The sequence below is a fragment of the Hyalella azteca genome, unplaced genomic scaffold, assembly GCF_000764305.2.
Source record: "Hyalella azteca isolate HAZT.00-mixed unplaced genomic scaffold, Hazt_2.0.2 contig7054, whole genome shotgun sequence".
NCBI classification, from domain to species: Eukaryota; Metazoa; Arthropoda; class Malacostraca; order Amphipoda; family Hyalellidae; genus Hyalella; species Hyalella azteca.
Window position 1 is genome coordinate 114,694 of NW_025937189.1, and position 24,226 is coordinate 138,919.

General features: G+C 39.6%; 1 protein-coding gene across 3 annotated transcripts; it reads right to left on the reverse strand.

Moving 5' to 3' along the window:
* Positions 1-4,011: 4,011 nt before the first annotated feature.
* On the reverse strand, positions 4,012-21,152 carry LOC108668707 (serine-rich adhesin for platelets). 3 transcript variants are annotated; one of them, XM_018155952.2, is made up of 8 exons: positions 21,028-21,152; positions 19,436-19,542; positions 15,343-16,781; positions 14,908-15,117; positions 11,911-12,067; positions 9,857-10,831; positions 9,032-9,496; positions 4,012-8,874 (listed from the first exon to the last, which is right to left on the reverse strand). In XM_018155952.2, exons 1-8 carry the CDS (start codon positions 21,065-21,067, stop codon positions 4,888-4,890), a joined length of 7,380 nt encoding a protein of 2,459 aa, XP_018011441.1. In that variant the 5' UTR covers positions 21,068-21,152; the 3' UTR covers positions 4,012-4,887. The 3 variants fall into 3 exon arrangements, with proteins under 3 accessions (XP_018011441.1, XP_047737060.1, XP_047737059.1); XM_047881104.1 differs by lacking the exon at positions 21,028-21,152 and having other exon boundaries at positions 11,911-12,061; positions 18,119-19,598; XM_047881103.1 differs by lacking the exon at positions 21,028-21,152 and having other exon boundaries at positions 18,119-19,598.
* Positions 21,153-24,226: the final 3,074 nt, after the last annotated feature.

Here is a 24,226-nt window from a genome sequence, read left to right on the forward strand (position 1 = left end):
ACGTTGTTATTGTCGTACTCGGTGTATAGTGATGACGGCTACCAAAAAATGTCCATTTGTGGAGTTTCTAGTTCCTACTCCACTCATTCATTCAAGAGGCCCATGAAACGATAATCAATAACTTAAATGCTTAAAATATTTATCCCAACTGAAAAAATTCTTACATTCTGCCATCTCTGCTCTACAAATAAATTATACATGTCTGAAGGTGTTGGGGAATTTTGGCATGTTAAAACGTTTTGAAACTACATTTTATTCTGAAAATGTAGCATTTTTTTCTCTATTACTTACTGCTTAGTTCATTCAAATCTTAGGCTCATGTTTTCATTAATTTTTGAGTTATTAAAAACAACATCAAGAACAAATGGGTCTATGAATAATTTCGTCGCAGGGTGGCCCAGTGGTTACACAGATTACCAAGATTTGTGCAGAGAGGCGCGGGTTCGATCCCAGCTCCTGTGCGCCAGTTTCTGGTCAGAATCGGCGAGGAGGCCGGGCGGTTAAGCACAGCAGAATTGCAGCAGCCAGTTGCGCGTTCGAGACCGCAAAATGCTGTGAATGTTCTGCGATGTTAAGAATCGGCGACAGGTCTACGGCCTAATAAACGCTGAAACCGCTATATTATAACTGTACCTCTGTATAATGAAGGCGCAGAACAAGCCATGATCAGGATTGAATACTGGTAAAAGCTTTGCAAATAAAATGCAGACCGTCAATATTTCGATGGTAATGAAGAACAAGTGGATATTGAAAATTAATATTTACAGGAAAAGTCGATCAATAGTAGCACTATGATCACACGAAATAGAGAACTGATAGAGTTAAGATACTTCATAATCAAGGTCACGATAAAAATAGAAACAGCGAAATGTTAGCCTTGTGTTGTCAATCAATATTGGCTAACTAATGACACCTGCATTGTATGTACATATAAATTACATATTCTACAGCTCTGCCTAGAGTACAGCACAGCTAAGCCAGTAAACAATTCGATGTGCGCAACAACTTCACTACAAAAACCTTAGACATGTTAATAATAATTATTCGCTATTGACAATGAAAAATGAGTTGAAACGACCATCCTAAAAGACCAGTATTACAGATAACTAATCCTTTTTATTATTAGTACAATTACACCCGAAAAAAATCTAATGGACAAGGTGCGTAATTTTGTAGCTTGAATGAAGTCGTAACAAACTATGCCTTGACACTGATCATACGCATCATAAATTCAACTCATATAATCATAATAATGAAACTAACAAACATCCAAGACATAATTTCTATTGTGATTTGATATTCGTGAAGTAAACTAATGAAAAAATAGAGCGTTGATTCAAACGAATTAAATACAATAGTTAGTCATCATTAAGCCTTTGGTATGAAGTATTAAAGTATATACGACACAAGGACAGAAGCATGATAAATATCGAGCGAAGGAGCACTATGATTTTTCTCGCCAACAAATAAAAATAATCAACAAATCACAAAAATCTGGAAATAACTGAAGCGAAGAGAAGAAATGAGGAAGAAAGGGATGTCGTAAAACAAAACAAAAGTGTTGACAAAAATAGAGAGGCGGTACCCTTGTTACATGACCAAGCACAGAGTCGTGGCGGACGAGCGGAGAGTCCAGGGAGGAATGAGCAGCTCGAGATAGTTCAAGTTTCGAAAGTTTGAAGAAAATGTGACAATTTTAAGCGTTTAAAACAGCAGGGAATTTTGTAACGGTGCATTTCAGCGCTGATAATACTATTATGCGGAGTAACATTTTCGAGGAGATTGATAATGCATTTTGAATCGCACCAACAGATTCAGGACAAACAAACAAACCAACGCGCTGAATTATATGGACACACTTATCAATTTGTTTATCTAAACCTGACTGAAACATCGTTGAGGGGTGGTGCTTGCCAAACAATTCTAGTTTGTAAATTATACTAAAATATATATTGTACGAACGGTGAAGACATGGGTATGAATTGAAGAGTTTATTTAGATTAACATGCATTTAAGTTTGAAGTGAGCAAGTCGTCGTAGCGCATAATACGCAGTACTGTACACGCTACAGGGAGAGAAGAGAAGGTACGGGAGCAATCACATGGTGGGCGAGATATAGAGTATGTACACCGAACTTAGACAAGCAAACAGAAGAAAACTACGGCACTTTGGTTTTCCTGTCAACACGGAATATAGGAGTACAATAAACGAGATACAAGACAGACTAGGTCGCGTAGTTTGCGCTACTCTGCATTCTGTGAACGGTCGCTGACTAATATGTCTGTGGAATAATTAAATATTGAGTTGCTTTATTACCATAGAGTTGTGGCCTGAAATCTGATTAGTGATCTAGCATCATGATAAAATTTTATGCAAGTTGTTGGTCATTATGCAGCAATGGTCTGAAAGATATTAGCAGTCCGTTAGAGAAATACTTAGCTGAACAAAGAAGTTCTCAGAGTCTACCAAGGGCTCTAAAAAGGAATTATTAGTTACATTGTTTTCTTTTGCGGCTCGAATGAACGAAGCGCTAGATAGCGCGTATATCTAGGCAGTAATGATTTTCACTACAATTCTGGAATGATGTAGAAAGTTCAAAGCTTCCGACAGCCGACATGGAGCCTTCAGGGCCTTGCGGCTGGCACAGAGTGCGGCAAAACAGCCAAGCTCGAGTTAACAACGAGTCGTTTGCTCGTCTCAAGCTTTAGAACCTCGTGTTATATCAAGTTAAGTTATAGCTCATTACTAAAAAAGAATATCCTTCAGAAGATTGCAAATCAGCGATTAATATTTAGGATACAAGTGGCTGTTTGGGGCTGATGAGAGCTTGCTGCGATAAGCGATCATATGCATTATTGAGCTATAGGACGCCCCAAGCCTGCTCCCAAGACACATCAGATCTACATAGACGAAGCAACCAACATCACGTCATTCTCAAACAACAAAGTCAACAAGAGCTTATTTGTGAGTGAATTTATGCACATATCAACATCAATACGTAGTACCGATAGCGTCATTTTCGTAGAACGAAAATATTATGACAACATTGCACATGCCGTTCATTGGAAAGAAATGCAGTTACAACCGCAATATACACAAAAATAGAACATACACACAATTCATACTGAAACATTGATAAACATTTGTAAGCATTTGGTTCATTTGTATCGAATACGGTAATTGGTTATCGGCTCTCTTAAGAACCTAACAGTTCTCAATAAATTACTTACTTACCTAACGAAATCTCATTAATAAAGAAGTCATTCTTGGTCACGAAAATGACATCGCTCAATGAAAAACACCATCAATTCTTAACGAAATGATAGACAATTTTAATAAATTTCATCCACATTGCCATAGCACATTTATAATCGATATTTAAGATGAATTAAACGCTATAAATTTTCTCGCAAATCTGATTTGCATGGCAGCGAGTATATATTCACTGCGACACCTCAGCTAATTTACTGCAATTTCAGAGTGATGATAAGGAATAACTCCCCTGGCAGTCGGTCGATGATAATATCTAACATGTTAGCAGTTCTTGCACGCACACAAAATGATAGGCAAGTTCCACCTCAGATTAATCACACTTATGTTTAACATACAATTATGAGTAAATCCAATTTAGGTTTTAGCGCCAAATTAAAAAAATATAACTCAGTACTCACTGCAGTGAGTGACAGAGCGCGCATTTTCTCGTCGACGAAAACATGAAGTCACGGACAGACGGACATGACGAGCACAATAGGGCATTTTTTCCATAAATGAGAAAATGCGCTAAAAAAAGACACAATACCGCATCAATGATCAAAATCTTTTACGAAACACATGAACTTTGAGTGCAAGAGATCGTCTCTATTGAGATATGCAGCAAAGCTTTCTTGCAACACGGCATAACGCAGATCTCAAGTTTAGGCATGCTAAACCTATATTAGCTCCAAAAAGAACGATTCCTTAAATGATACTAAATCTTGTTGAATTTCACTAAGTATAAAGAATGAGCACACAAAGATTCACGTAATTTAATATCTGACAGAGTTTTCAATGAAAGAACGATAGTATAAAGAACGGTACTATTACGGAATACAACCTTATTACGATAACAATTTTTGTCCAAAACATTTGCATGTCTATAATGAAAGTTTTGAATTAGCATCGCATTAGGAGATTTCTATCAGAGTTCTCAGAGGGCGAATCATTTTATAATTTCTGCTTCTGATCTGGCATTGAAAAGAGTATATATTTCTAATAACAGTGACAAAACAAATAGTCTTTTTGTCGATCAAAAAGTAATTACCTATGTCAAAAGCACGAAAAATTCGCTCAAATTGAATTGAAAAAATTCCAAGACGAAAATAATGTAGGGGATAAATTTGAATAAGAAAATTAGTCGAAGTTTCGAGCTAAGCACAAGTTTCATTGCGCCAAGTTTAAGCTGCAATAACTATGGGTTCAGCATTTCAATAGTAAAGCCGCTGCATCAACACAATTGCAGCAGAAAGATTTTCCTATGCTGTATTTTCATGCGATGTCCGAGTAGATGATGGCTTTTACAGGATTATTGCACAACCCTTCCAGACATTTAAACGTATTGCACAGCCTCTTTTATTGAGTTCTCTTTGCTTGATCAGACACAAAATCGATAGCTTTTCAGAAGAAGCGAAAAGAAAGAGGGGCTGGATGTAGGAACTTCTATAACACAACCATTCTTAGTGGCAGTAGCGATGCATTTATTCGAACAAAGTTGTTCAGTTTCTGGTTGAGTTTACCCCTACGCCTCATACGAGCAGGAAATGCTTTGCTATAATCCCAGCCCTGCGTGGTAGTCTTGTAAAGCTCAAGGTTACTCGCCCAAACCCCGGCAAAATGCCCGGGGAAGAGAGCTTATCTCACTAAACACGTGCCACAAAGACGACCAGGGGACATGCAGTCGTGATGACAAAACGCTCCGCATTTCAGACACACGACCATAGCCTTCATGTTGCACGGACAGCCGTCATCCGCAGATCCGTCGTCCACCTGACCACCACACTCTGTATCATCCATACCGTGGGGTACTATCGAGTTGTGGTCATTATTGTTGTTGTTACTAGTGCGTATCGCTGGAGGGGAAACGTTATTGTTACTACTGCGCATCATTGGAGGGGAAATGTTCATTAACACCGCCGTTGAGTTAGCGAATTTATTGACATTCATCGACGCAACGAAGTTCTGGTTGCCCATTGGTCCCACCACGCTACCCATGTTCATCATGGTACCATTGCCACCATTCACCACGGTAGGTTGCATGCCATTCATGTTAGCATGAGAATTTACATTATTCAAGTTCATGTGCATGGGATTGTGCATATGCATATGCGCGCTGTTCATGTTCTGCTGCATGTTGTTGAAAAATCCCGGGAATCTTTGGTTCGGGCCAATCACATGTCCTGTCATCATAGCATTGGCCATGTTTGGACGCATGACATTCGAACCCACAACTTGGATCATGTGGCCCATGTTGACGTGGTTGGACAAACCATTGGATCCAATGGCGGCAGACTCCATATTATTGGCAGTCATGTGGCCTGTCATCATCTGATTGTTCATATGCGAGGGCATAACAGCATTCATGTTGTATATCATGGGCTGCATACCGCCAGGGTTACAGTTGATGAACTGTTTACCATACATCATCATGTGCTGCTGAGGCAAAGGCTTCATCTGCTGGAACTGGTGATGCTGCTGATGCTGTGGTGAGACGTAACTTTGCCCAGTGAAGTGTAGTTGTTGCGGTATGTCAGGCATTTCTTGCTTCACCACAGCACATGCCATCAATGGCTCATGTTGCTGCTGTCGAACAGCGTCAGCTTCCAAGGAAATGCATTGATCGCCATCAGCCGATGAAGGAGACACGTCAAGGCCTTCCTGTGCATCCATGGCACAGCTTTCTATCTCGTGGGACTCCAGCTCAACAGACTCCGGATTTTCAAGTTTGTTTTCACTTTCATCCAAGGACACGTTACTTTGAGACAAACCAGCATCATCAATCATGCTCATGTCGCTAGTATGAGTCTCTAAGTCTTCAGTTTTAACTTGGCAAACTTCAGAAGTTTGGCCGTTGCCGCCTTGATCTTGAATTGGATGACTTGCGTTTACAGCAACGGGGTTGTCTTCAGATGCGGTATTTTTATTCTCCTTTTGCAGATTACCAGAAGCGCCGTCGCAGTTATCAAATTGTCTAGTTTCTTCATCAGGGAAAGAATCCAAATTGTTAGGCGAGTCGATCGTAGATGGTAAATCGTCGATCTGATCTAATGAATCAATATTGCTTGGACACTCGTCAATGTTTTCAAATGAGTCAATATTTGAAGGATAATCATCAATTTGATCGAGGGAGTTCAAATTGGATGGACAATCTTCAAGGTTCTCGAGAGATTCTATGGTTGATAAACAATCGTCGATATTCTGTAGGCTACCAAGTTCCTCCATGTCGTGATTACAATCGTCTAAATCAGGCAGGGAGCTCACTTCGTCATCTTCTCCTTTCACAACTCCAGGCGAGTGTTGAACTACGACTCTGTCACTGCAAAGAATCTTGTTGTCTTTGCCGAAAACTTCGTATTGAGCGACATTAACACAGTCTATGTCTTCCTTGTCACAAAAAGAATCATTTTGAGAAGGTTCTTGTTCGCCTGGCTGCAAAACTTGACGCTCAGATGAATCAGGAGTTTCGTCTTCTTTGCATGAATTGGAATCATCGTACAGATGATGAGATTCTTCCAACTGCATCTCATCCTGTATTGATGTGGTGTTGATCGCCTGCGAAGACGACGACTTTTTACCTTTGCTACGATCGGATGAAGATTGCATCGCTTTATTAATAGAAACTCTCCTACTACTACGCAACGACATGCTGGAAACTGTGTTACTGAACAAGTCACGCTTGTTTGCTTCTTTGGTGCTCCCTTCTTCTTGTCGTTCGTCAGTATCCTCTTGTTTATCAGAGAACGCAACTTCCATGACCTCGGCCATCGCGGCTGCGTCATCACTGTCACCAGGAGGAGCACTCAAACTTTTATCTTCTTCGGTATCAACGAGCTGTGATTCCGTTCCATTCAAGTCCAAGTCTACGACAGTTGGCACGGCGTCATTACTATCCAACATATCAATATCATGGGAACTATTTACGACCATGGAATTATCATCGATATTTTCAGATGATTCATGAACATTCTCGCCATCGAACAGCAGATTCTGATGTTTAGAAGAGTCCTCGGGCCCATCATCATCTTCATCATGAAGCTCAACAATTTCATGTTCTGCTTCAGATTCATGAGAACCAGCAACTTCATCGTCATCCTCAACATCATAAACTTCTTGCTCCTTGGAGTTTTGTATGGAACGTTTCAATGAGTAATGCCCAGAGCTTCTATCATCATGGTCGTCATAACCGTCTAGGCGCTCCACAAAACCGTGCTGATCTTCATCGGGATCTCCAAGATACTGCAGCTGGGCCTGGTGCTGCTGTTGAAGTTGAAGTAGCTGCTGTTGCTGCTCAATCTGGCGCTCAAGTTGAATCTGTTGTTCTTGCAGTTGTTTTAATTGCAACTGTTCTTGTTCTGTTAAATGTTGAAACTGCTCCGCTGCGAACTCGGTATTAGTTAATCCAGAAAAATCTACGTCTTCCTCTTCCTCATCTTCGTCTTCATCTTCTTCATCCTCTTCAATTTCCTCTTCGTCTTCGTCCTCGAAGACGTCCGTATTTTTGTCCGTGTACTCTGACAAGTCGTCAGACGCCACAGACCGCGCCGAAGACTCCTCTCTAAACCTTTCCAGCTGACTTTTGCTAAAGCGAAGTTGTAGATGACCTCGGGGCAATTCTTCCTTTTCGTCTTGATCTTCAGTATTTTGAAGTGGCAATTCTTCAGCTGCAATTGATTCTACATCAGTAACAGGTGAATGGAGCTTCACGATATCCTCATGTGTCGTAGAAATTTCGTGAGCAACTTCTGGAATTTCTTTCTGTTCGTCACGAATCAGTCCTCTATCTTCATCGGGACTGGGGCAACATTTGGATAAAAAATGACTGCCGGGAACAGACGTAATTAAAGTATTAGGTGTGCCAAAATGAGGAATTGTGTTCGTATCACTACTACTCACAGATCTTACGTAATTTGTATCAACATTGATGATATTAGAAGTTGCATCAACAGCTGAATGCGCAGGATTAGCAATGGTCACATGACCAGAACTCGTGTTAGTGCTTGGAGACCTCGAGGCAACAATGATAGTTTGAGGAGGAACACGGAAATCTGTGACTTGGTCCTGTATGTTGGGCGTCAAGAGGATGCCAGAAGGAGAAACTAAATGAACAGTTTGCGAGTCACCAACATGCGAACAAGGAGAGGCCAACATAAGTTGAGGTCCAACACTGTTCGGTCTGGGCGAGACAGTCACCAGAGAAGTTTTATTAGGAGGCACAGACGCAGCACGCGGAGGTGTTCCATGATAAAACAAATTTCCAGGTGAAGAAATATTAGAATTAACGACGTCTATAACTGCGGGCGCGCTTGGCATAGTCGAGCCGTCCATACTAGATATCAGCCCAGTCTGAGGGGAGGCCTCGTTGCAGGCAGATGTGTTTAAACGAGGAACAAGCAATGTTTGGTTGGAAGGATCCACGCTACACGAGGCTTCACTTGCTTGAGTTATAGGTTCTGCTATTCTGAAGAGTCGTAAACCTCTTAACAAGACGGGAGGAGTGGCGAAGGTTGGATGTGCAGAAGGAACATTGTTGCTCGTCGGCTGCTGGTATGGGATTATGGCAATGGGTCGACTGCTGTTCACACTAACATTGGACAGACTCGCCTTTTCTGCACTTGACTCACTCTGAAAAAGACGAGATATGTATCAAAAATATATTTGGCCTAAATTGAAATACTAGATCCTTGAAAATAACATCGTTAAGAATGTTTCAAGTCACACATTTAAAGATCATAAATGTATACAAGGAAATTTGTTCATGAAAGATAAAAGAATATCTCACCATCTGTGGAACTGATGAAGGTATCTTTCTAATAACAAGAAGACTACCCGCGGAAGAAACATCTGCCACTGATCTAGGTAAGGAACTTTCGGTAGCAGAAGTACTCGCGGAAAGTGCCGAGTTGAGTCTCGTAAAGGTGATGGTCGAAGTAAGATGAGGAGCTGACGAAGTGGTAGCCGCTGTAGTCTTGGGAGGTACGGGGTGTATTGTGACCTGGGGCAGCGCCGACACGTAGGACACGGGGCACGTGATAGACTTGGAGGAAGGAAGCTGTTCAATGGTCAAGTGTGACCGGGATGATTGAAGTGACTGCAGAGAAGTTTGACTGGACAACGCATTAGAGAAGCACTTAGAAGATTCAGATGAAAATTCAGGCAGAGAAATGCAACTCGATTTCTGAGGTGACAAAGCTGTGCTCTCTGTAGTGTTGGTGGGGCGGAGGTTGCGGCCGCTCAAACGTGCGCTCTGAAAAGGTTCATGTATTTCAAGACTGACTTAAGTAGCACATTGCTATCAGGCTTAAAAAAAAGTGACACATTGGCAGAGTCAACGTAACCTTCCCTTCCCTCCCCCCTTGAGTATTGTTACCCCTAGTTATTTAAATTTTTGTAAATGTTTCAAGGAATGTGACTAAATAACAGAAGGTTATAAAAAAATGAGCAGGCAAACAGAAAGTGTACCATCGTAAAAATATAGGTATAAAAATGCTGACCCTCAATTAGTCAGGAACAAAACAACAAGGAAGGACATAGCAAGAGTCGTAGTTTATAATGAATAGCAGTACCGTTAATTTTTGATCAAAATATGTATCTGATGAGAGCTTACCAGTCTGGTTGGATGAGAGCTGAGAGATGGTTTGATTGTGACAGTGTTAGGCGAAGACAGCCCCACGGATCTGCCAGCGCTACTTCGCAACACCAAACCAGGAACGCTCGACGCAAAACTGCTGCCTGAGCTACCACCGGGCGCTGTCACGCGTGTTATGGTGCAGTCCGACCGAACTATGTTCACTTCTCCCGTGAGGGACAAGCTGTCTAATGTTGAACAAGCAGTACCAGGCTGATTAGGAGATGTACAGCGAATTATTGATTCCGATGAACTGGATGAAAGCATTATTGCACGATCAGAACTTGACGGAACAACCACAGGTGGTTCTTCAGCACTTGAATCGCACAGGTTCGTTACATTAGACGTAACAGAAACCGCGCGGAGACTAGACGACACATTCGAAGAAACAGCAATTAACTCAATATCAGAAACTTTTCTTGAATGTGCATCACTCACAATCGATGATAAGCACATTTTTTTCATAGAGTTACTCCATACCAATGATGAGTTTTTTCGTTTGCACGAAACGGAAGTAACTGCATGATCGTTTTTAAAGGGGACGATAGAGGAATTTGGGATGTGATCAACTCTGTCAATGAAGGACTCTGCCTTGATACGCGTTGCCAACAAGTCCTCATGGTTAGAGTCTTCGTCATTCATCAACATATTGGACGGGATAATTAAACAGTCACTAGAACACGCCTCCTTGTCATCTTCCAGCTTGCAAGCAATCTTCTCATCTTCAAGGGATTCAGGTTCAGAAGCTTTTTTCCTACTCGATTCTCTTTCGGCTAATAATTTCAATATCAACAAAAGTTTGTCCGGAGGATGAGAGTTTTTTAATTTGGCATTTGATGAGACTTTTGAAGACTGAAAGCCTCTGGAGCGGCCGCTTGAGAAGGCAGGGCTGGTGAAGAGAGGAGGCAGCTGAGCCGACGGCTTCACGCCCCACACTGGCTCAAAGTGTGCAACCTGCGCGAGCAAAATATACCAACTTATTATTATTATTATTCTACAAAGCATCTATCGTAGAGTCTGGTTCAAACGAACTTCCAGGGCACGTCACACATAAGATTAATGGCAAGCGAAAAACAAATAGACACAGTCACAGTTAAGTAATAATGTCACTCGTTTGCTTGAATCGCAAATTCACTAAAAACTTAAAAGCAAAGATAACTCCACAAAAATTCATAGTATGTATCTTTAAAGAAAACGTTTCGGAGTCCAGCTCCACCTTCAGTTCAAAAATTCTAGACACAGATAAATCGCATGGAGCAGCATGGACAGCTAGCACGCTGTTCTCTCGCTTCAAGCACCCGAGCAAGCGTAAACAGAAACATTGAATCGGTACATTATATTCTGTCTGTTGTGTAAATTTGTTTATAATGAATTAAAATAATTAAAATTTTCGCTTCTATCGAATTCATGTTCAATAAAACTAATTCAATATTTACTAATTTTAAATCCCGAATAACTGGTCTTTTGCAGCAGATCGGTCGTTAGATAATTACATCATTAAACTGAACTAAAATAAATCACTAGAGTGAAATAGAAATGCATTATGGTCGTTCATGTTTTAGCTGAACATATATTCATACTTCTCATTACGTTGACTACAAATACTGGTACAAGCATCACTACGTACACCAGTGAAAGACCGGTGTTCCAGCATAAGTAGTCCAGGCTAGGGCCCATTCTTGGTCAAACATGATACTATGCTTATAACATCCTTCATGTAGGCAATATCATATACACGGCTGAAGAGATAGATTGTCACCCTGGAATTCTAGGATAGTGCATACAGCTTATCTCATTTATGGCAGATGCAAGACCATCTCCAAACTGTGATTAATTGTGATATCTTCCTCTTCAGACTGTGATTGGTTGGTGGGATTGTGATGTCATCCACTCCAGACTGTGATTGTTTGTGTGATGGCCTTACCAATATGCTGCGTGTAGTGATCAATTAAATACCCCTCTAGAATTACACACTGCACGCAGGTTTGGAATGACTGGCCGTACAGCGCACCATCGTACACCAGATAACTCGCCTTCCAAGGGTCCAGCTTGAGTCTCTCTTTTTCGACCTCAGCCTTCATCTTCATTTGACTGTCGTGCGTGAACTCGCCGGCGTTGAGACGACATCGCCACGACTCGCACGCCCGACCGAAAAATTCGTTATTCAGGCTGCCGGACGCCAGTCTGAAACTAAATACATTTATTTTATACCCTTTAATCTCAGTTAAAAGTCTTAGGTACAAGACGTATTGAGGACATTAAAACTATTCGCACACACAGGGTCGAAATTTGTTGGTGACTGACGTCACTAGGCTTTTAACACGTTGACTACGATTGCTTCATCATGTACTATTATTTCATTTTTTGTACTGTTTTTAAACAGGGTTGCCAGACGGTCATTTTTTCCGGACAAAATCCGTGATTTAGTTTTTCTCAATTGCGTTGGCCGGCAAAATTTATGATAGGGGTACTTCCTAATTAAATTTTAAATACTGCAAAAAGAAAATGAATGGATATTTTATAGTGGAACCTACAAATAAACTAGTATATTTTGAGTTATCGGCCTTTTTTGGCCTTTTTTGTTCTCGGATTTGCCCAATTTTAGGCAACCTTAATTATGTAACACTACGTCCTGGAGAAATACATTTCGTGGTACGCATATGTACCACTTCGGAGTCAACGTGTTAAGGAATCCATACGAATAAAATTTATATAAGAGAAGAAATGCCTTTGGTGTCTCGATTAGATAAAGGAAAAAGCATATGAATCAAATTATGAGCACACAGTATTATTCATAATTATTAGTTTCCAGCGCTAAATTGAACAAATTTAATAGTCTAGTTCACCGTGCATAAACGATTTCTGAAAATATCTATAGCAGAGAGGTGTGAGCGGCTCTCTCTCCTCATTCTTAGCAATTTTTGCAGAGTTATAACTAATGGCGGAGATTATTTCAGCTCTGAATCATATTCCCGAGAGTTCAGGATGCATGACGATGTATTCGGAGCACGAAAGAAGATATCCTGCACCACGTAGCAAATAGTGGGCGAGTAGAAAAGAGGTCGGTGGCGAATAACCATTTTGGAGGAAAATTTGATTTGCATCAAGTTTCGAACTTTGTAACGATCTTTCCATAACTGACGATTGATTGATTTAGCTGCTGGACTTATTGCCTGCTCCGTAATTTGCTAGGCATTTTAAGACTGAACATATGCTCCTGCATAGCTTCATCTAGTCTGTTTTTGAAGATGTTCATACTCGGAGCTTCAACGATGCTATCAGAGAGGCTTCATCTTCACGATTGCTTCATCTTGTACTATTATTTCATTTTTTGTGCTGTTTTTTAAACAGGGTTGCCAGACGGTCATTTTTTCCGGACTAATTCCGTGATTTAGTTTTTCTCAATTGCGTTGGCCGGCAAAATTTATGATAGGGGTACTTCCTAATTAAATTTTAAATACTGCAAAAAAGAAAATGAATGGAATTTTTATAGTGGAACCTACAAATAAACTAGTATATTTTGAGCTGTCGGCCTTTTTTGGCCTCTTTTGTTCTCGGATTTGGCCGATTTTAGGCAACCTGAATTATGTACCACTACGTCCTGGAGAAATACATTTCGTGGTACGCATATTTACCACTTTGTAGTCAACGTGTTAAGTACGAATAGCGTTGAATAAGTTTAATATATCTGCAGGAAAAAAAGGCTAACGACTACAGCGGCATCAACTGAAAAGGAGCAAACCAGTGTTTATTTCTTGAAAAACGATTTAATGAACTAGTTCCAATGTTAGTGGGCAAGAGAGACAGTTACTCATAAATTTAACTTATATCCTAACATGTTCATCAAAGTTAAAACATTTTTCTCTAAGTTTCATGTAGATTGCAAATTCAAGTTTAAGATTACAGAATTTTTAGATTTAAATTTCTTACAATGAAACACACCCCAGCATTCAAAGGGACACGAAAAAAGGAAATAACTAAAAATAAAGAACGATTCTTCTAAAAAATTAGAGAAGGCAATTTGTATAGGTTAGCCCAGACCCTATTTACATGCTGAAATAATTATACGATAAGATACAAGACATGTACCAGAGAAATATTCCAAGCACGAAAATCGAGATTCGTAGATAGAGTTTGCAAATTTAAATTAAAGCAATACGGGAAAGCTGTGATCAACCTGAAACTACATCGTACCTAACTTTCTATTTGGAATTACAGCCTTTCTTAAGAGTCACAAGAGGAGACGCAGTACAGGTTTGATAAATGAAGTGTCCAGCATCCTGCATGACAGTCTCTCAGAACATGACAGTGGACATGACAGTCCCTCAGAACATGACAGTGGACATGACAGTCCCTCAGAACATGACAGTGGACATGACAGTCCCTCAGAACATGAGTGGACATGACAGTCCCTCAGAACATGACAGTGCAAATGACAGTTTCCCTGAAGGGTGAAGCAGTCAAATTTGAAACGCTGCACACACGAGTGGACGCCGAGCTACGGTAACTCATGCCAGCTGAGAGACAAACCACAACAGGACAACCTGCCTAGCCGCTAAAGTCCTCGACACAAGGACAATCCACAGTGAATGAAAGCCACAGATTGAATGGCATGAGTAATTGAGAGTCTGCTGTGTCAGAGCGCAATCATCAAGTGCATGCCCCGTTACATGCCTCACACTTTGCCTTTTTCCTATATCACTCGACATTTTGCCTTTGTGTCTGTTTCTTTAGTGTAATTTTATTTTCTGGTTGCAGGCTTTCGCAGTGAGCGGCATAAATATAGCAAGGCAGTGAACGGCACTAATAGAGAGCAGGGCAGTGAACGACGGTAATAAAGCTGCATAATGAAATAAATAATAAACATTTAATACCTGCATAATGAAATAATCTGACTTGTGTAAGTTACCGGTACTCTAAAGCCATAAACGGAAAATTTCAGTGAAACGAATGAAAGATAATACAAAAAAATCACCTAAGAACGAGCCTGGTGGTTTCAACATATTCATTTTGATGTCATCATAACACACCTTTTAACTGATCCAACGTTTTCCAAGTCTAGCTGAGGCATAAGAGGCATGAGCCTGGCTTGCTGCTCTGGGGACAGCAGCGTGAAGGTGTGGTTGTTAAGAGTTGGTCTCAGGTTGACGCCGCATAAGATCGAGTCCGGCGTCTCCAAGTCAATGTTTCCTTCCTTGCTCTGCGCCAGCTGGGCAGCGGTGCTCAACTTTCGGCCCGACCTGTTCATGAAAACAACGACGTGAACACGAGGTTAAGTCAGTAATGGTAGCAGAAAAGGCATCATCTTATCAAAACTATAATACATTGTTTGTCGTCAGAAATAAGGTGAAGGAGACCAGTTCAAGAATGTATCGATCAAAATTGTCATAAGCTTCAGAACGAAATGGTACAGAGTTAACGAGCTTGTACAACAAACAAGTAAATACTTCGCTTTCAAAGCTTACTTTTTCCTGGGTTTGAAGCCAGGAATAGCAGCAAGATAATCCTGCATTGTGGAAGGCGCAGCCGTGAGCGATGATGGCGAGCTCTGCCCTGACGACACTCTGAGCGCGCGTCCAGTTAGTGCGCAGGTAGAGGCCAGAGACGGCGACAAGTTAGGTGTCGTGGTAGAGCTGCAACACACAACTTCTAGGGGCGGAGGGGTGACGCAGGGCACGGCTGTAGTACTTGGGACGATGGTAACGGTGCTGCTGGCAGACGAGGATGAGGGGTTGGTCGTGATGAGCGACGTGCTCGTGGTGGAGGACAAGGAAGATGTGGAGGCATGAGTGGTAGTGGTCGTCGTTGTGTGCGTGACAGATAAACTCGTGGTGGGTGTTGCGATGGATGTCCATGCAAGTCTAGAGCTGCTGCGCTGAGATGACCGAGGTGTTCTAGAGGGCGCTGTGGATTGCTTACTAGTGACGCCTAACGAAACATTGGAATCAACAGCACTAGAAGTGCTGGCCTTCGTGCTGCTCACTTTGTTAACCGAGAGTTGTTTGCTAATGCAACTTTTATTCTTGGCATTATTACTGTAGGTTAATAAACTTTTGTTCGATAGAGTAAATGATTTCGAATTAGCAACAAGATTTTTGAGGGTAGTATTGGCGTTACGAGAAGCAAGAGGCGATGGCGACAGTCTAGTATTGCTGGAATTACGCGCACTGATTGTCACCACGGAATTGATGGCCGAGTTTACGATTGAGCTCAAATCAGATCCAATGGAGCTGTGGAAGGACCTCACGGGTGATGTTTCAACATCACTCTTGCATGCATTGAACAATATACCCGGCGATGCATTGCGTAATTCAGACGGTGTTGCTGAAGGAGACAGTGGAGTGGAGGTGAGAATATCTTTAGTTAAGGGTCGTGCACTCAGGAGGGTTGAGTACTGAGCACTAAGCGAGTTCGAGAAGATGACGCCTGCACTGGAGATACTCAAGCCGTTGGTGGTAAGGGGAAGTGTGATGACGGGCGCTGCGGCTGAAACATCCAGATGCGCTTGATGCAATTGTTGGAGGTGTTGCAGTGGCAGTGACGTTGGCAGCGTTAACAAGCTCGTCACGGGCGTCGATGTGGAGAGCTGTTGTTGTGTTGTGACATGGGATGCCCCGCACAGCTGCTGTGCCCCTGACAACGTCTTCATGGTAATACGCGTTATAGGGGGCGAGTTGCCTGCCGCGATGGACGTGTTGCGTCGGCGGCGGCGCGCCTGCTGACGCAGAGCGTGCTTACCACCACCGCCACTCACGGTCATGGCTGATGAGATGTTCTTGCTCGATACTAGGGGCAAGGAAGAGGTCACTGGGGACAGGGAGGTGGACGAGGGACTGGCCATGGGGGACTTTCTACCACCTGTGATGCTGCTTGTGAGATCTGCACCGGCCACCACTCCATTGGTCTGAAAAATGATATAACCATAAGGCCATCTGAAAGTGATGTAAATAAAATATATTTGTTCTAAAAAGATTCATCTAAACTGCAATAATGGATACTTTTTCAACTCGTGAGAAATAATATTGAGGATGGAGGTAATATAAAATTATTTGAGGCATCATTTAGCAATGGATAAGCAATGCACGGTAAAAATAATGGCCATTTAAGAAGAGGTTGATGAAGAAATGGCAATCAGGATTTATGACTCTTGAAGCAACAGATGACTGACATAGTGATGCAAGACAAGAATAAACATGAACGATAATGGTACCTACAAGAGTTATGAAGCAAAACAAATGCTCAGCATAACAGAACAAGAGGAATGAGTCAAACCACAGATGGAGATCTTTGCACATGCTTTTTCCACCAATCTACATAGCAAATAAAACGCTTGTTTCAAAAAAATTAATACAAATGTACCAATAAAAAAATACCGGTAAAAATAAAATTCAAAGGGGATAACCTCAAGTTTTTAATAAATTTTCTATCTTGTTATCAATTGCTTTACACATGTGACTTCTGGCCTCATTTTTCTGTCAAGTTTCCAAAAAATAAGCAAATGTATCCACTATAGCTATGGTACAACTGCTCAGATGAGAAAAATAATATTTATATTCATTAGTCCCCATGCTATTTATTCAGAATTCTAAATATCAGTCAGAATCAATGGAAATGCAAGCTGAATTGAGAGTAAAAAAAGAAATATCCTCCACTTTGAGTTAAAGCGAGTACCTACAGGACAATAATTTTAAAATAACCTAAACAAAGTAGAGCACAGAAGAAGCCCATAGTTTTTGTTACATTGATGAGTAATAATTTATTTCTGTAACCAGAAAACTTAAAATTTTCAGTCCTATATCAATAAGAATAAACCTAGATAGGAAAAACTTTAGTGTCCATATTCCTTATTGCTACATAATATTTTTGATATTCATAAATCGATTCTTCAATTTTCTAACAAGATCAACACTGAATAATTGATTTCACTGAAATTATTAAAATACTGGTGAATTTGGAAGAAAAATTCATATAAAAAATTAAGAATTTATACCTTTAACAGAATAACCATGACAGATCATTTTTTGTCCAGCTCACAGGTTAAATTAGAATCAGAAGCAACCAATCCTAAACTTTTTGATAGGAAAAAATGAGGAGTATAAAAATAAATAAAGTTCACATAAAATGATTTGAAGGGTTAATTGATTATGTAGTCCATGCAAGGATGACCCAGTGGGAAAGCACTGAACTTGGCAAGGATACAGAAGGACAGGCAAGTAGAAAGATCCAAAAGTATTCACCAACCTGTGGCCCACTGAGGACCAAGTTACCCGGCAAGACAGAGCATGTAGACACACCCAACACACTCGTGGGGATGTAAGTGCTATCAGCAGCAGGAGTTGAAGAGAGAACTCTATGAGAACTGTCAATGTCACAAACAGAGGACTGGCAAACTGTTGGAATGGCAGATAGAATAGACGGAGAGCTCAATTCAACAGAAACCAAACTTTGAGCATAAGGACGAGGTGATAGCGGGGATAATAAAGGAGGTGTGGCACCTTTGGTAGAGTCACTCAGAAATACTTTGGAGCTGTGATGTTCAGCTTGAGCAATCATTAAAGAACTGCCAGGACTTGCCACCATTGAGGGAACATTGGAATAAGGCAGAGACACACTGCAATTGTTTGAGCTTGTTAAAACATAAGTTTTCTGTTGTGGTACAGACACAGTACTGTGTTGCACATTGTCACTAATCACACAGTAAGGTGAAGCAACTGAGTTATTAAGAATGCTCTTGTTTGTGTAGAAGAGTAAGTGTTGACTATTCTCATCGTTGACAGTTTTGAACAAACAGGGTTTGGAAGAATCCTGCAATGTCTGAAAATGAGAAGCTTCAACTAATGAAGATTCACAAAGAGGAGAAATTTGAGCCAACTGAGGAATAGTTGCATTTTTAGCTAGAAGTTGAGATAATAGGAGAGTTTTGTGGGCATTGCAGCCAATGGAGTTAGAGGTAGTGTTGACAAAAGCTTCAACCAAGGTTAATGCCTCAGGTGTCACAAGTGTATTTACTGCATTAGAATGGATTTCTGGGGAATTAATTGTGTCACAGTTATCATCTCTTTTCTGGCAGTTAGAACTAAGATTACTGTCCAGACAATGAGCTGGATTCATCACTAAATAAATGGCAAAAGTTTGGTAAAGTGCTTCATTTGTGTGATGTAGTTTGCAGTAATCAAGAGAGTAGAAATGAAGGCATTGTGGTGTTAACAGTTGCATGTGAGTTTATCAAAACATTGCAGTCTCTTTTAAGCTTAGCATCATGATACTGTGCACTAATTTGTATGGTGTAAAATAAATTAAACAGAAGGGAAAACAAGTGAGATGGAACAGGTGGGTCACGAATTTAAGAATCCAGGTGCAGTGATGCAACTAAATGATTCTCACAGCAGAGAATCTTATGTAGAAGAGGCATGATTTGTGGTAAAAAACATTTAGGAAAGCATGACTGAGATGTGATGTTTGTTGGTGAGCAACAAGCACCAGGTTTACAGAAGAGATGAGCTGTTCTTGATGCTGGGTGGATGACAATGTAGAACAAACAAATATCCTCAAACTAACATTTTCGGTCTTATTCTCAGCCAGAGACGTGTGACTTGGAGATTCACTTGAACTTAGAACGCACTTTGTAATTTTACAAGATCTCTTGATGGACACTGAAATTCCCCCTGAAAAAAAAAAAATGAAATTACATTAGCAACATATAAAGCAATTTCCATTCTAATTCTTGCTCTCAATGTTACCACATGAGATACTAATGCTATCAGTAAATGTTTGCATTTACTTATTTCTAAATCGATGAAAAATACAGCTTAATTTATGGTGTCAAGCCCAAATTGTTCTTAAAAGTAAATGTTTCAATTATTAAACATGGTAAGGATTGATATTAAATGCATTCAAATTGGCAGAGGATTGCTAACCTGTATAGGTGTGATATTGCAACAATAGGTTTATAATCATAGCATAACATCACCATTCACCAACCCATCCTAACATAACATCACAATTCACCAACCCATCCTAACATAACATCACAATTCACCAACCCATCATAACATAACATCACAATTCACCAACCCATCATAACATAACATCACAATTCACCAACCCATCATAACCTAACATCACCATTTACCAACTCATCATAACCTAACATCACCATTCACCAACCCATCATACTAACATCACCATTCACCAACCCATCATACTAACATCACCATTCACCAACCCATCATACTAACATCACTAGTCTTATGAAGAGAAATACTAGCACTTGAGAAGTTTGGTCAAGGGATCAAGACTGATGCACTTTTTTTAGGGGGGGGAGGTAGTATTTAAGAACAAATTCTAATTTCTGAGGCTAATCCAACAATTTATGATAAATTCTAAGATATATTTACACCAGCATATCTTTTAAAAAAATTTCCATATTCAAAGTAGGTACTGTATATATTGATATAACACCTAAATAATTAATCAATATTCAAACCTTGTTTGCTCAAAACCATTTGATTTTCTGAAAAATTGGACATGCAAAAATGAAGGAAAATTCTACCTTCAATCTTATTCACAGCACATTACTGACTGCAGATGAATAGATTTCTATTGCTTTTAAAAAGATTAAGGGAAGGTGAAAGCAACAACAATGAGGAAAGCAAATTAATTTTAGTATCAGAACAAGTGTCTGGTATCATAATGAAATAATGGTGAATTTTATAGGATTGTTTTCTTTTCCTTTGAATTCTTGGGTAATTTGTAATTTAAGCAAATATATTATATGAATACTTATTTAATATCAAGTAATATAAAATGCACCTACATAGCTTGGTGACTAGCTTTGTTCAACTTTTTAACTGTAATGTTAACTATTGGGAAAATAATGCTCAGGAGTAAATACATTTTTCAAAATTTACAACAATTTCTTGCACTAGCCTCAAAAATTGAATGTTCATGACTTTTGTGTCCAACTGTCCAAGGCTTAAGGTATAAAACACAAAAATGATTTTGATCATGGTATATAAATATATGTTATTTGATATAAATGGAAATAATTTCTATTTTTTATATATATGACTAACAAGAAGCAATGATAATGGTTATTGAATCCCTAGAAAATTACTACTTAGTATGAAACTTGACAAAAAGGAACATACTTGCTTGTGTTGATTGTTCAGCAGGCAGCAGTGACTCCATGAGCCAGCATAAATGAGACTAAAATCTTGACTGCATCATCTCCTAAATAATCTACCATATAAATGCTATCCAGCTCCCATATCTGAAAAAAATGAGTCTTGGCTCATGAACTACAGTCAAGGATATATTGGAATAAAATAGCTATATAAATCATTATCACTAGGTAATCACAAGGCATGGGTGGAATTGCAAGTGGAATACTAGTTCCACAATAAATGATAAATAATATTATTTATTAGTTCCAACAAATAAAGATCATCAAGAAAATTTTTTTTTTTACAATATTGTTTTGGTTTAGTTGACACATTCATCTCAAAATTTAATGAAAATATTTATTAACAACAAAGAATTTTGATTACATTTAATTTGCTCAGTGAAAAAATTTACTTAATGAAAAATTAATGCATCATCAGTCATCACAAAATTGTACATAGAGTGTCATAGATAGAATTGTGCACCAGGCAACATAGAATGAAAAGTAATTAACCTAAACTATAATTTATTTATCCAAAAAATTTTATGGTTGTCACTAAAATATTCCTCTCTGCTTCAAGTTTTTGTTGAAATGAATTCACTTCAGGCAATTAAAATTGTGCAAAATTACAAGCCCAGTCCTGTAAGCTTACAGATTCAGAAGAAATGCTATCCGACTGCTGATATTAGTCAAATGAGGTAAGACAGGATCGCAGTCTTCACGGAGTAAGAAAGGACCGGCCCATGGCATGCATTCTAATTGCACTGAATTCAATTTGACAAAAGAATATGTTAGAACAATCATTGCCTGTCATTTCAGTGTTTGTGGCAACCCTTTTCTGCAAATAATGAATTTCTGGCTAATTTTTAAAGAAAACCTATGTAGAGAAGGGTCACAAAATAGTTATATAAAGCTTGCAGAGGACAAGGTCATTGTCAATGCTCAATGGCATGTCCATGGATACAGTAGGTAATAGTATCATGTCAATAATATAGTAATGTATGGATATGGTAATATCATATCAATAAAGGAAAAACAAGTACAAATCACAGAAAATGTCATTTATTCTTCATCTACATCATCTATAAAGGAAGAGGAGGACTTTGGAGTACCTACTGTTAGTAATGGATGAGTACACTTAGCATGCTTAAAAGTTTTAAAATTAAGTTTTATTTCAAGTGTCCCGAATTATCCCCATTCTCAATGGTAATTTGGGACGCTTTTCTTTGGCGTCTGGTACCTTGCAAATAGCATAAGGAATTTTTTTGGAGATGCCATACGATAGCCGTTGCAAAGATATTTAAAATGAGCCTAAACTAGTTTATGAAATGTTTCACAGTAAGAAGTTATTAACAAAAAATGTAACTCGGGACTCACTGCAGTGAGTGAGAGAGCATTTTCTTGTGGACAAAAACGTGAAGTCACAGACGGACAGACAGACAGATGGACATGGCCAGCACAATAGCACCTTTTTTCCCATAAATGACAAAATGCGCTAAAAACACTACAAATTGTCCCTCATTACCCTCTTTGATGGTACAATGATTATGAGTTATATTGGTTATTTCTTAATAGTGCAATTAATACAGTTCTTGAGTATTATTTATGAGTAACATTCATAGGAAATCCATTGATAATCCTTTGGTCTGGACAAGACATAGATTATTGGGAGCACTATGGTCTTTTATATCAAGCCAAGTGGTATTACAAAGCTGTTGGTAGTACTGGATTATCATTGGACAGACTCAACCAATTATCGCTGGGCATGAAGCCACATCTCTTTGTCAACAGGAACTTTGACCAATTAGTGCTGGGGATGAAGCTGTGTCTTTGTCAATATAGGATTCTGTCTACTGCAGTGAGTTACTGGAATTGTAGGTGTAGTGACATAGGGCACTCTAGATTATGACAGAGTACTCCAATTTCCCAAAAGCTCATGTTCTTTTATATCTAAATTGGAATGCCAGTTTGACTGTAGGTTATGTTTTATGTGAGAAAATTTGTCATTATAGACTAAAATTGTGCTACATTTGTCAAGAGACTATAATGGTTAAATGATCTTAATAACAGTTGCTATGCGAACTCTGTCCCCATGCAACCCCCCTTTCTCCAGTCAGTCAGTCCCTGGTGCAGAGCAAGGCTGCCCTCTGGTCCACAGTTAACATGCACCTAACCCATGCCAGGGTGCAGAGGTTGGTAAAAGAGTAAACCAAAAATATTGCTGAGAGTACTCAAGATGCATTGCCAGCAGTCTTCAACATGCGTTGTTGCATTGCTGGCAGTCTTCAAGATGCGTTGCAAACATAATTTTCATCAAAATCCTAACTGAACCAACTTTGATGAGGGTATCTTCAACACCCCAGGTATTGCAGTAGAAAATTGCATCACAACCAAAATGATCAAATTGTGGATCATGCTTTGCAGCCTCATCTGACCTACCGTAAAATGGGGTTACTTTGACCGGCGGGGTAACTTTGACCACTTTTTGTTTTTTTAACAAAACCCCCAAAACTCAAAAACGATTCGACATAGAAAAATTTTGTCAATGGCCATCAAAGGCCTAATACTGAGGCTACGTAACACAATAGAAAGATTTAAAAAGTTTGCATATCTAACAGGTTAAAAAATTAAAAATGTGACCCACGAAAAAGAGCTATTATTTGAAGCCCGTCGGAGTACCCGCTCCAATTTTTTCATTTTTTGGTAAAATAACTCCAGGTTTTGATGCATTGTAGTGGAACTCTTCTAGTTACATATGCAAAAGACAAATTTTAGGAAAGTGTCATAGTTTGTAAATGGGGGGTGCCGCCCCCAATGGGGTAACTTTGACCACCTAATGGCAGCCGTGACGGGGTAACATTGACCAGCTTGGAAATTAAGTTAAAATTACCATAGGTACCTATATAACATATTTTATGTTTGATACACCTATTAATGTTTTTTTCTTTATGTTTCAGACTCTACAGAGTCTTATATATGGTAATTTTAACTTTATTTACAAACCGGTCAATGTTACCCCATCACGGCTGCCATTAGATGGTCACATTTCGCCCATTTGGGGGCGGCACCCCCATTTGCAAACTATGGCACTTTCCTAAAATTTGTCTTTTGCATATGTAACTAGAAGAGTTCTACTACAATGCACCAAAACCTGGAGTTATTTGGAGTTATTTTACCAAAAAATA